Below are 13,031 nucleotides of genomic sequence, written 5' to 3'. Positions count from 1 at the left end.
AGCAGCAGGGAGGCTGAGGAAATTGCTGGGTTTTGGGCTGAAGCAGCTCTCCCTTTGGCCCCACCATGGGTGCCTGGCTGGCTGCTGGCAGGGGAAACTGAGGCATGGTAGTGCACAGCCCAGACCGTGGGACTTAGAGGCACCGAAGGGGGCTGAGAAATTTTGGGGTCAAACTCTCAGTCTAGCTGAGGTTGGGGTAGGTCCTGCACTGACGCGGGAAGGGGCTTAATTTCGTGTGTGGTTTTTATCCTTGGCTGGTGCTGTGCAGCTGGCTGAGGGGCAGGTGAAGGTGGATTTCATGGCCCGAGGTGGGCAGGTTGGCGGTCAGGCAGGCAGCTGCCCGACGGCCGTGCGAGGTGGTGTGTTCAGGTGGGATCTGCTCTGTGGTCTACGCACGCGACCAAGCTGGGGCTCGAGCAATGCGCTCGGAAGTCATGGGTACCATTCTGCAGCTGCATCTCTGGCTCTGAGCTGGGATTGCCTGGCCTTGTCGGATGCTGGTGGGTACACGTGGTGGATTTTGGGGCTGAATTATGAAGCTATGGAGGGTCCCCTGGTTTGGAGTGGAAGTGTTTTAATTTTTTAAGATGTTTTAATACTGTGAGAGGCAACAGCTCTTTGCTGAATATCCTGGTGTCTCCTCCGGGAAGGAAGGGGAACAGTCCCCAGGCAAGGTCCCGTCTGGTCCCCAAGGTGATGGATGAGTGTCGGATGGAGAGCACGAACCAAGGCAGCACCTGAGATGGGCAGAGCCAGTTCTGCCCTGCTGGACACGAGGACGATGCCCATTCCCGGGGTGTCAGGAAAGGCTCAGGTGGGTCGAAGAGAGTCCAGGGGATAGAAATGAGAATGATCTGAAGGAGTGAGGACACAGAAAGCCAAGTTGAAAACCCAGAGGCTGCTCAGCCTGGAGGTGGGGAGATGTGGGACTGGCCTGTGAGCGCGGAGGCTGCAAGGGCGAGGGGTGGCGTTGCCCCTTGTGTCCTCGTGGCAGGACATGGCGAGCAAGGGTAGGAGCGGGACACAAGCTCAAAATCACTACCAGGAAGGACTTTGAAGTGGTGGAATGCAATTGTTCCCTGGCTATGGCATCTCAGTCGCTGTGTCTTTGGGGACAGGGAAACCAATGTCTCCAGGGGCTGGGTTAAAGCGAGTGACTTGATGCACTTGAGCCATTCCTGCCCTCTGTGTTGGAAATCTCCCCACATCTCTGCCCTTCACCCCAAAACTGAGCGAAGCTGGGGACAGGCTCTTGCAGAAAGGAAATGCTCAGCTCTGATTGCTTCGAACGTGAGCTCAAAAGCTGTCTGCAGAAAACCCCTCCAAAGAGCTTACCCGGAGGGCAGGTTTTCCTTTACCCCACCATTGCTTCCAGATACAAAATACAACCGCGGCATCCGAGCCTGCAGCCCTGTGGCTGATATTGGAGGTTCTCCAGGGCGACAAGCCCCCCCATCTTCTGCATGGCCACCCCAGCACCCCCACACGCGGCTGCTGGAGCTGCCGGCAACGAGATCCTCTCCTCTCCCCCTTCCCCCTCTCCCTGTCTGCCGCCGCTGCCGCCTCAAATCAGCCTGGAAAGGTTAGAGACGGAGGATGAATTTAAAGTGATTACAATCACCTTTTAGACAAACAACTCCATCAAATATTAACGGAATGGAAAGTATGAATGACTCTAAGCCGTGTTGCCCTCCGGGCTGCGCAGCCGGAGGAGTTTGCTTTGCCGGGGCTCTGGGGGATTTTGGCAGCTGGCTGCGCGGGGAGGGGGTGAGGGCCCTCAGCTTTGGGGTGCTAATAGCCAATTTGGGATGTTTTGCACCCCAGCAGCTGCGTGCTCAGTTACTCCCGCAGTCTGGGCAGCCCAGCTCTTGTCTTTGCCGTGGCTGAGAGCAGGTGATACTCAGGGAGGGCGGAAGATGGTGGCTGTCCCCTGGCATCGCTCCTGGGATGCCCTGGGGCACCCCATCGCGAGGAACCTCAGCGCCGAACCGCCTCCGGCATGAAGCTGCAGCTCTGGTTTGCCTTCGAACCTGGCTCTTTGCAGCTGTATTTAGTACTTCTGCGCCGGAAGAGGCCGTGAGCAGCCAAATCCCCCTCTTCAGACCGAGTGGCCTTTGGCGATTCCCCTTGCACCCCTGTAGCTGCCTTGGGGGCCCAAAGTCCCAGCAGGACCCCACCAGCCCTCGTGCTGCAGCTCCACTGCAGAGCCCATCGTTCCTGCCACCAGAGCAGGGAGCAGGGCTTGCCACGGCCTGGAGCAGCCCCTGCTTCTTGCAGTCCCTTTTCTCTGCTCCCTTTCACTCATGAGATATTTATCAGAGAGAAACCTGACTGTATCCTGCATCCTCAGATCGATGGGACTTTCTCGATAGGTGCAATGAGAGTGGGGCTGGTCCCGGCTTCCCCTTCCACAGGGGTTTCACCTTTCCTTGCCCCCCTTCCTCCTTCTGTTCTCGGGGGGCTTTTGTCAGCTTGGTGGTTTGTGGGGGCTCTGGGGTGTCCCCTGGTGATGCTCTGTTTTGGGGGGGGCATTAGAGAAGTTTGACTTGGTGGGGGTTGAACCCTGAGTGCCCCCAAGGGGTTTGCAGGTTGGACACAAAGATGGGAGGGCAGGATCTCATCTGGGGAGGTTTGCTCACAGGGATGGGGCGTAAGAGTGGTTTACGCTGCTGCTGTCAGGCTGTGTCCAAGCCAGAGGATGAGGGACACCAGTTGCTGAGTCCCCCCCATCCCCTTAGGCAGTCACTGTGTGCTGGGTTTGGCAGCGCACAGCCTCTGTGTCCTGTCCTGCCTCGGGGATGCCCCAGAGTCTGCTCCCTGTCTGTTAGCTCTGAGCTCTGGGTCCCACTGTGCTCAGCACTGTCATTAAATGCGTGGGGTTTTAACGAGCGGGTGGTCCTAGGGCCATTATCCCCTGCCCACCCACCCTGCGCATCCCCGTAGCTGCCTGTGCAGGCTGGGGGACAGCCCTGCCTCTTGCCTGGACAAGGTCCTCTGCAGCCTGCTGTAGGTGACCCTGCTTCGGCAGGAGGGTTGGACTAGATGACCCACGGAGGTCCCTTCCAACCCCTACTATTCTGTGATTCTGTGATTCTGTGAGTCCCAGCTCAGTGTTGTCCCATCTGCTGCCTGTGGTAGAGCTGCTTTCTCCCGTGCCTCAGTTTCCCTATATGATCTCCTGGGAAGGTGCTGTAACATCAAACAGTGTGGGCTGGGCTCTTTTATAGTCACTTATTTGCTGCCCCCGAGCACGCTGCTCTCCTGGGTGTGGGACACTTGGGGTTTGACAGCATGCAGGCAGGAGCATCCTGGGGTGGTAAATCCGGCTGTGCTGCCAGGAAGATGGAGCCAGGGAGACGAGGGCAGCACCTGCAGCCACTCGCCGTCCCCCAGTGCCATGGCCACACGCTCACCCTGGGATAATATGTCACTGATAGCCTTGGGAGAACGCCCGCACGAGTCGCCAAGGTTTTTCTCCCGCTGGGGAGAGGCAGTGAAACGCATTTCTCTCTGCCACTGGGAAGATTCCCATGGGAATCTGCAGGCTCCCATCAGAGCAGCCCCTGGCAGAGAGGGGGCTCAGGGCTGTTGTGTCTGGGAGCAAGCATCATGATGGCAACCACAGCACGGTGTCCCCAGCAGGCATGGGGACACCAAGAAGGGACCAGTGGGGGATGCTCTGTATCACTAGAGGGGACAACTCGGCACAGATCCCAGGGTGTCTGTGGGACCTGTGGCACCCACCTCACTGTGTCCCCCTCCTCTCTCACTGGCCAGGGATGGGGATTCCTCCTCTGAGATCATGCAGCTGGATTTTGAGATGGAGAACTTCACCAGCCAGTCGGTGACACGCCGCATCATGTGGCACATTGACTACCGGGGCCGCAACCCCCCGCCTGACCTGGAGAAGGTGGTGACGGAGCTGACGGTCATCCAGAGGGACATCCGGGCCATCGTGCCTCTGGCCATGGTGAGCGGGTTCCTGTCCTCTCCTTAGCTTATCTGCTTTGATGTTGGGGATGGATTGAGTCCCGCTGAGGTGCCTCGTAGCACCTATACATCCATACATCCCAACCACCCATCCACGCACAGGCCCTGCTCTGCCCCAGGGCTGGAGCAGGAGAGGAGCCAGACAGGATCTGACCCCGGGGAGACAGGCTGCCCTCCCATGTGACAGTCCCCTTTGCACCCCATCCGCAGGACACAGAAATCATCAACACGGCCATCCTGACGGGGCGGACGGTGGCCATTCCTGTGAAGGTCATTGCCATTGAGCTGAGCGGTGTCATTGTGGACGTCTCAGCTATGGTCGAGTGCAAATCCAACAACGAAGACATCATCAAGGTGGGTGTGGGGAGGGGGCTTTTGTGACCCTGGGGAAGGGCTGCGCTTCCCCCAGGGGTGCTGACCCCAGTGGTGTCGTGGGCTGGAGCTGGTGGCTGAGCTGATGTGCCACACAAGCCCACCCCATCCCGAGCATCATCCCCTCAGTGGCTTCAGTCCACGTGTGCCTCTTCCTGGGATCTGCTGGGAGAAGGACAAGACACTTTGTCACTGTCCCCGGAGGGGCCGCGCGATGCTCTGGTGCCGCACAGACTGGCAGCAGGCAGCAGCAATAACTATGGGTTATCACAGCACTTGGTGCTGATAAGGTGAAATGTTGTCACCTCGCAGTGTGAGCTGCACGTTTCCGTCAGGGGCTTCGCTCATGCCTCCGGGTGACATTGATCTCCCTTTTGGATCAGATGCTGGGCTGAGCTCCGGCTGGGGCTGGCCCCAGCAAGGCGCGGGGGAACGAGCTGGGCATTTGGGGATGATGGAGGGAAAAGGGGGCCTGAGGGAGCGGAGCAACGTGGGCTGCGCGGGAGAGGTGCTGATGAGGCGAATGCGAGAGGCTTGCTGTTGCAGCAGCAGTGATTGCCCACGGATCTGCCCCAGCTTCCGAGGCAGCAGTCGGTCCTCAAATTCAGCCATGATTTTTCCATCACCAGACCCATTCATCCATATACATCTTTCTATCACTGTCTGTATCCATCTATCCACCCACCATATTATTCTATCACAATATCCATCCATCCACGCCTAGACATCATCACCTTCTCCCAAACACCTCTTGTCCCTCTTCCTGCATGCACCCAGCCAGCCCACCCTCTCCATGTCCCCGCTGCGTTGGGAAGAGGCAGGGAGCTGGGCTCTGGGCTCTCCCATGTCCACCAGGCTGGGGGTCGTAGCCCCTTCTCCCCTTCTTTGCCAGAGGCCACTGGCTGCTCTCCCAGCCGAGCTGGGGTGATGGGCAGAGCCCCGGCCCCGCTGCCCCGTGCCCTGGCCCCGTTGGGACTTGCTCTTCCTGGCGGTCCATGGGTGGGTGACAGCTGGTGTCACAAACTGTTTACCCAAGTTCTTGAGTAAAACTCCGATCTGTGCGATTTACAGCACTGGGTCTAATTTATGGAGACCGGTCCTCCACAGCGTGATAAAACACTGGAGCAATAATACACTTCAGGATGGACTCCAAGACACTTAAGCTGTTTAATGTGCTGCCTTTCTACTCATAAATCTATTTACACACTGTCCCCAGACCTGGGGGGAGCAGACACATGCACACAAGCTGGGATGAATAATGCATGGAGCAGCCCTCCGGCCCCGGCTCGCCTCCTGCTCGCATCCCGCTCGCCGCTCGGAGCCCCGTGCAATTTCTCACGGAGTTATTTTGTGTTTGTGCTGGAGCTTCGTTTCCGAGGGAGCTCTCAGTTACCTGCTGAGATTGGGGAGTATGATTACAGTGTCAGGGCTATAAACCTGTTACATAAATCAAAGCTTACATAGTGGGATGCGCTATCTGTGACTGTAAATAATTTAACGTGAAAGAGGGCTGGGGAGCTGCTTCTCCCCATGCTGGCTGTGGCCTGGTGGTGGTTGCTCTTGTGCGTAACGTGGAGGGAGCATCTCCTGGACCTTGTGGAGACATGGCTGTGAAGGTGCCAGGGCCATCCGTGAAGGATGGTGGGAGAGCACGGGTGGGAGTTGTCACCCTCATCCCCTTCTGCGGTGACACAGAGTGACTGCTCAGCCCAGAGAGGAGGACCTCATCACTCGAAGTAGTGTACAAATAATCCCCCTTCCTTGCCTGTGTTGTGGCCTTGGGGACTGCATACGTGTTGAGGGACATGCAGGGAGTGGAAGGGCCAGCTGTGCTGCCAGCAACGCTCAATGGGAGATGCTCAACCTCACCTGCTATGTGAACCTTTCTTGGGAGCCCACCATCCACATCTGCATGAGGACCCACCAGCAGCAAGTCAGTTCAGTGCGGCTGAACCTCAGGGACCCTGGTCACCCACAGCCACCGCTGGGACCCCTGCATGGCCAACATGGGGTCCCATCAGCCAGAGTGGCTCTTCCCACTCCTGAGGGCCTTGAAAAAGATACATCTCCTTGATCCCACGCTTGAGGCTGTGCCAAGCGGGGAGCTCCTGGCCGCAGAAGTGGAGCCGGTGGTGCCTTGGCTCGGAGCCCGGGCAGACCTCAGCCTCTCACTTCCCGATGCCTCGCTGCGAATCCGGGAAGTTTCTCCGAACAAGCGTGCACTTCATTTAAAAGCTAATCTGCAGTCATTCCATCATCAGGACAGGCCTGATGTGCTGCGATTTTTTTGTTGTTGTAGTTTCAGCCCGCCAAGTTGCAAAGCAAGTGGTCCCCAGAAGAAGATGCCGGGGGGATTTATTAGCTAAGATACTGCAAGCAGCAGTCCGTCATCTTTATTGTGATAAATGGCACAATATCCAGAACACTTCATTGCTGGAGGATTCGCCCAGGAGCTCGTCTTTATTCAGACGCTGTCCTGCCAGAGATGAGATTGTCTTTTCAGACATGCTGAGCTGGTATCTCTGATACGAAGATGAGGAACAAACCCTCTTGCGTTGCACTTCGCTCCCATGCCCGGGGAGCGGGGACTTCCCGAGGAGCCCAGGTACCAGGCTCTGCCTCCTCCACCAGCCCTGTGGACCAAGGGCACCTCACGGTGGGCTCCTGCAGCCAAAACGTGGAGCTCTTGTAGAAGTCAGGCCCTGCTCGTGGGCTCGGAAATACAAAATTCCTGCAGCTGAATGAGCACAGGTGCCCAAAGATAAGGTGGGGAGAGAGACAGTGATGCAATCACCTCCGCTGTCAGCTACTGTGCAGGATGGACTCAACCCCTTATCAGCCATCAGAGAATCCACGTGGGATAGGAGCTTCTTGGAAATAAGCCCTTCAGTGCCGTTGAGATGCTCAGCGCATCTGAGAGCGCGACTGTGCTGCTGGCTGAGCAGACGGCTTTTATCTTTCCCCAGCAGCAAATGACTCGGATGCAATTCCTGATGGTGTGGGGGGCAGAGAAAGGGGGTCAGGGTGGGGCCGTGGGGCCACTGCAGAGGAGAGGTTGGAGCCTCCCCAGCTGGGTTGTCTCCTGCCACCCTTGCTGGGCAGGAGAAGGTGCAGTTGACTCTGACAGCCTAGGCTGAAACACGGGTGATGCTGTGGGGGCATCCTCTTAGCTCCTTAATTGGCTTGGATCGGTCGGTAATAAGTGGCCCCCGCAGGATGTATTAGTTTTATAGGAAATTTAATTAATGGCATTTGCATAAATGGGAATTAAAAGAGAAAGAGAGAGAAGATGAATGTGAGGATTCAGATGGACGCTGGGAAGCTGTTCCTGGGGTTAGCAGGAGGGTCAGGGGTGAGGCACTGGTGGGTACCTTCACACGGGCAGGCGGCTGGTCCGTGCTCGCTGCCTGTGTCCTCTGGAGGTGGGTGGAGGAGATTTTGGGCCAAATGTCCAGGATGAGCAGTTTGCAGCTTCTGCAAAGCACCTGTGGACTCTTTGAGCTTGAGTGCAGTAACGGGGTACAATTCGGTGTGGGGGTCAAAGACGCCAAAGCCCTGAATGGAGGTGCCTGCAAGGGCTGGCAGAGGAGCTGGGTCAGGGGGAAACACACGTTACAGACGTGGTGTGTGGGGGTCCACACTTCTGAGTAGGGACCTCGGGGAGGAGAGAGCATCCCCGCTCCTGGGCCACCGTTAGCCTGGTACACAGCGGGTAAAATTCTGCTCCTCTGGCACTTCCCATCCTCTGGGCAGCCTCCTGCCAGGATCTCTGGTGGGTCTGTGGGAGCATTGCAACCCCCTCATCCTCCCTTCTTCCCCAGGTCTCCAGCAGCTGCGACTACGTCTTCGTCAGCGGGAAGGAGTCACGGGGCTCCATGAGCGCCCGGGTCACCTTCACCTACGAGCACCTCTCTGCCCCGCTGGAGATGACGGTGTGGGTGCCCAAACTGCCGCTGCACATTGAGCTCTCGGACGCCCGGCTGAGCCAAGTGAAGGGCTGGAGGGTGCCCATCCTGCCGGACAGGAGGTGGGTGCTTCGGGGCCACTGCGCCTGGCTTCTGTCCAGCCTGGAGAAGGCAAGGTGAAGGTTGTGGTGAGAGTCTAATTGCCTTGTTCAGCTACTTAATGAGTGGGTTTTAAAGATGGTGGAGCCGGAGTCATCTCAGGGCTCCCCAGTGAAAAGGTGAGAGATGATGGACACGGGTTGCATGTTTGTATGGAAGAAGGAAAATTTCCCAAGGAGGGTGGTCAAACTGGTGGGGAACATCTATCTGGATGATAGGGGTAATGGTTTTTAACTAAAAGAGGGTAGATTTAGATTAGATACAAGAAAGAAGTTATTTACTATGAGGGTGATGAGGCCCTGGCACAGGTTGCCCAGAGAATTTGTGGCTGCCCCCTCCCTGGAAGTGTTCAAGGCCAGGCTGGATGGGACTTTGAGCAACCTGGGCTGGTGGAAGGTGTCCCTGCCCATGACAGGGGGTTGGAACTACGTCATCTATGAAGTCCCTTCCAACCCAAACCCTTGGCAATGGTCAAAACTCCAATGTTAGCCATGCTTTGTGGTCTAGAGACCTCAAGGTGTCCATCCCAACCTGAGATATCTTGTCCTCTTGGCTGGTTAGGGGGCAGAGATGCCGGTGACCCCCTTGCCAAGTGCTGCTAAAGCCCTTAAAGACCTCATGGGCAAGAGGCATCTTTTTGGCCAGAAGCCACCAGTTTTTCTCCCATGCTTGGGGAGTCTCTGCATTTCTCCCTGCCTGGTCACTCCTTTCCTTTCCTGGGGGGGCTGAGGAGCCATGGCTGGGGGAGGTTGGTGGCACTGCCCACCCAGTGTCCCATCCCATAGGTCGGTGCGGGACAGCGAGCATGAGGAGGATGAAGAGGAGCGGAAGCAGAGCCGGGGCTGTGCCCTGCAGTACCAGCACGCCACGCTGCAGGTCTTCACCCAGTTCCACACCACGGCGGCGGAGGGCACGGAGCAGGTGGTCACCATGCTGGGACCTGACTGGCTGGTGGAGGTCACTGACCTGGTCAGCGACTTCATGCGCGTGGACGACCCGCGGGTGGCCCACATGGTGGACAGCTTCACGCTGTCCGGGAAGGAGCCGGGCACCACGCTCTTCAAGGTATCCCCCCCTGCCTGCTGCCTTTGCGCCCTCCACTAGTTTGGCTGGGGGTGCCAGGCGGTGATGGGCACCTTTGTCCCCTGCAGGTCGTGTCCCCGCTCATGGAGGCAGTGCTGGGTGAGACGCTGGTGACGGTGGCTGAGGAGAAGGTCAGCATCACAGACCTGAAGGCCCAGGTGGTCTCCAGCCTCTCGCTGTCCCTCCACCCCAGCCCTGGCAATAGCCACACCATCATTGCCCGGACATCTGTGCAGCAGACCCTCAGCTTCCTCAAGCAGGTGGGGCCAGGGGGGGTGCACTTGGGCTTGGGGGGGCTGGTGAGGGACTTGGGGTGGGGTGAGGGCTACATCTGCAAATCCCCCTCTCCCAAATCCTGTAGACACCATGGTGACCCCCAAAGCACCCCAGAAACCTTCAGGCAGACCTATGAACCAACTCTGCCCAGCCTGGGGACAGGACACAACCATGGGGACAAAGGGGTCTGGAAGAAATCCTGTACAGTTCCCAGCCCAGATCCTGGCACCTCTGGGGCTGGGATTTGTGGTGAGCGTGGACAAGTGTGGGGAAAATTGAGGAAAGAACAGGCAAAAGGCAGAAACTAGGGGATGGTTGGAAGGAACAAGATGGTGGATGAAGGGATAAAGGGTGAAGTGGATGGAGAGAAGGATGCAAAGGAGGAGGGATGGATGGAGGGATGGACAGATGGGTGCAGATGGAACTGGCATCGTGCTGGGCAACCGGTGCCTGTGTTGGTCCTGCAGGAGGCGCTCCTGAGCCTGTGGATTTCCTACAGCGACGGCACCACGGCCCCTCTCTCCCTCTACGACCCCAAGGACTACAACCTGGTGGTGAGCAGCCTGGACGAGAAGGTGGTCTCGGTGACCCAGGACCGGGCGTTCCCCTTGGTGGTGGCAGAGAGCGAGGGCGCGGGGGAGCTGCTGCGGGCTGAGCTGGTCATCTGCGAGACCTGCCAGAAGACCAAGCGCAAGAGTGTGCTCTTCACAGCCTTGGCCAGTGTACGTGTCCATTTTGGGTCCGAGGAGGACCCCACCTATGACTATGATCACGTGCCCAGCAAGCCAGGACTGGCGGAGACGGGGGCGAGTACCACCCTGCGGGCAGAGGTGGAGAGGAAAGCAGAGCCAAGCGAGGACAGTAGGATGTCCAGTGCATCTCATCCCACTGAGGACTTTCCTACCATCCCCACTGGCTTTGTCCAGGTGACCAGGGGGCTGACGGACCTGGAGATAGGCATGTATGCCCTCCTGGGTGTCTTCTGTCTGGCCATCTTGGTCTTTCTCATCAACTGCATTGTTTTTGTGCTGAAATACCGGCACAAACGCATCCCACCTGAAGGACAGACCAACATGGACCATTCCCACCACTGGGTCTTCTTGGGCAACGGGCAGCCCTTGCGGGCTCACAATGACCTCTCCCCCCAGCCCGAGAGCCCTGGGAACCCCCTGGAAAATGTCCAGACCTGCTGCCACGGGGACCACCACAGCAGTGGGAGCTCGCAGACCAGCGTGCAGAGCCAGGTCCATGGCCGTGGGGACGGTTCCTCAGGGGGCTCCACACGGGACCAGAGCGAGGACCCGCTCAACTCACCCACCTCCAAACGGAAGCGGGTGAAGTTCACCACCTTTGCCACGCTGCCCTCTGATGAGCTGGCCTACAACTCCATCCCCATCGCCGATGAGGAAGACTTGGAGTGGGTCTGTCAGGACATGGGGCTGCAAGACCCTGAAGAGCTTCACAACTACATCCGCAGAATCAAAGAGATCGCTTAACGCAGGGGCAGAGGGGACAGGGCGGGAGGGAGGGGGCTGCCACGCCATGCCACGCCATGCCACGCCACGCCACACCACGCTGGCTGCTTCCCCAGGGCTGGAGACCCAAAATGGGCTCTCTTGTGTGTTCTCTCTTCTGCACATCTCACGTCCTCCTCACCCCGTCGGAAGGCACCCCCCAGGAGCCTTTATATTTTCTTGCCCTTTACCATCTGGTTTTCCCACGGGAGGCATCAGCCCACGTGCAGCCCCCCCAACCCACTGGCCCACGACGAGGGGGCAGCAAGGGAGGTGAGCTGGGGGGGCAGGAGATGGATGGGGTCAAAACCTCGGTGTGCGTGTCCAACGGTGAGTGGGGCAGGACGATGCTGCGGGTCCTGCTGTGCAGGGGATGGAAGAGGGGAGATGTCCTGCCCCCCCCACCCCAGGAGCCCAGCGGGGAAGTGGTGGGTGGGGGGTTCCTGAAGGCAACCCCCCGCTGCCTTCACCGCTCTCGGATGCACAGTTGTGGAGGTGAGTGCTGGTTCTGGATCTGCCACTCTGTGGCTGTTGGGGTGTTGGGGGGGCTCCCCGATCTGGAGCCCGCTGCCCCACGCTGTGGGTCATGCTGGGTGAGGCAGGAGGGGAGGGTGGCTGCTGGGGGCGGTCTGGAGCCACATGGCCACAGCTCCGGGGCACCGCTGTCCCCATAATCTGCTGCGTCCCAGCCCCAAATGCTGAGCTCACCCCGCTCCCCTTGGCATGGGCCCTGTGGGGTGGTGACAGTAACGTTGGCCACAGGAGCATCCCTTGGGGACCACAGCCTGGGAAGGGCTGTGGTCCCTGGGCACGGGCAGTTTGGGGGCAACCAGCCCAGCTTGCTGCCTGTGAGCTTGCCTGCCATTGCTTCTCCTTCAGTTGTGGGGCCGGCGCTGGGTCCCCCCACTCAACAGCCCTGCTGGGACCTCCATGGCCAGCTCCCAGTTCCTGCCCTCCCAGTGCTGGGATGCAGCTCCAGGACTGGGAGGTGGTGCAGGGGCTTCCCACCGCCCCATGGGCCCAAGCCTGGGTGGGGACACCCACAGCCGAACCTGGCCTGGGTCTCCCAGCACCAGTCCAGCAGGGAAGCCTGGAGCTGAGCCTCCATGGTGCCTTGACTGCCATAACCCGATGCCTCCCCAGTCACCCGGGCTGGCGGCAGCTCCCAGTCCCTGTGGCTCACCCAAGAGGCCCCCCCACCCAGGGCCACCCCATCTCCCAGCCCAGCGCAGAGCATCCTCAGCCGGGTTAACCCTGCAGAGACCACCTGGGTGCCAGGGCTGGGGGTCCCGGGCTGTGCATTGGTACCTGTGGGTACCGAGTGTGTGGGGACAGGGACCCCCCCCGGCATCACATCACCCGGTGAAGGGGGGAGGTGGAGGCTGGCAGCGGATTATTTCTGCATTGGAAGTTACCCACCACTGTGTCTCTCTCTTTTTTTTTTTTTTTTCTTAAATAAAAGTCTAGAAAAGAAAAAAAACGATGAAACAAAAAGCCAAAACCAGAAGGCATTGCAGCACTGTGATGAACCGTATCTCCGCTGTGGTGCCTGGCTCGCAGTGGTTTGGGGTGTCAGCCCTGGTGGGTGCGGGGTCTGCTGGGGGGGTGGGGGGTGGACACAGTGCCAGGGTCCTGGGGGCATAGCTCTGCTTTAATCCCCACCTAAGCTCCGTGCACTTTGGGGTCAAAGCTGGGGATCTGGGGCTCCCCCCTCCAAAGTTCTCCCTTCCTG

At 58.7% G+C, this 13,031-nt stretch overlaps 1 protein-coding gene across 1 annotated transcript in view; it reads left to right on the top strand.

The window, feature by feature from the left end:
• Window positions 1-12,749, top strand: part of TMEM132E (transmembrane protein 132E) — a 28,301-nt gene extending 15,552 nt beyond the window's left edge. The window contains exons 4-9 of the mRNA XM_075440419.1: window positions 3,778-3,970; window positions 4,201-4,344; window positions 8,184-8,389; window positions 9,212-9,491; window positions 9,578-9,769; window positions 10,253-12,749. Coding sequence (XP_075296534.1) covers window positions 3,778-3,970; window positions 4,201-4,344; window positions 8,184-8,389; window positions 9,212-9,491; window positions 9,578-9,769; window positions 10,253-11,281 — 2,044 coding nt within the window. The 3' untranslated portion in view covers window positions 11,282-12,749. The remainder of the gene's footprint in view (window positions 1-3,777; window positions 3,971-4,200; window positions 4,345-8,183; window positions 8,390-9,211; window positions 9,492-9,577; window positions 9,770-10,252) is intronic.
• The last annotated feature ends 282 nt before the right edge of the window (window positions 12,750-13,031 follow it).

Source organism: Opisthocomus hoazin, chromosome 20 (genome assembly GCF_030867145.1).
Source record: "Opisthocomus hoazin isolate bOpiHoa1 chromosome 20, bOpiHoa1.hap1, whole genome shotgun sequence".
Lineage (NCBI taxonomy): Eukaryota > Metazoa > Chordata > Aves > Opisthocomiformes > Opisthocomidae > Opisthocomus > Opisthocomus hoazin.
The sequence above is the reverse complement of the archived record's forward strand: the minus strand, read 5'-3'. Positions and strand labels throughout refer to the sequence as shown.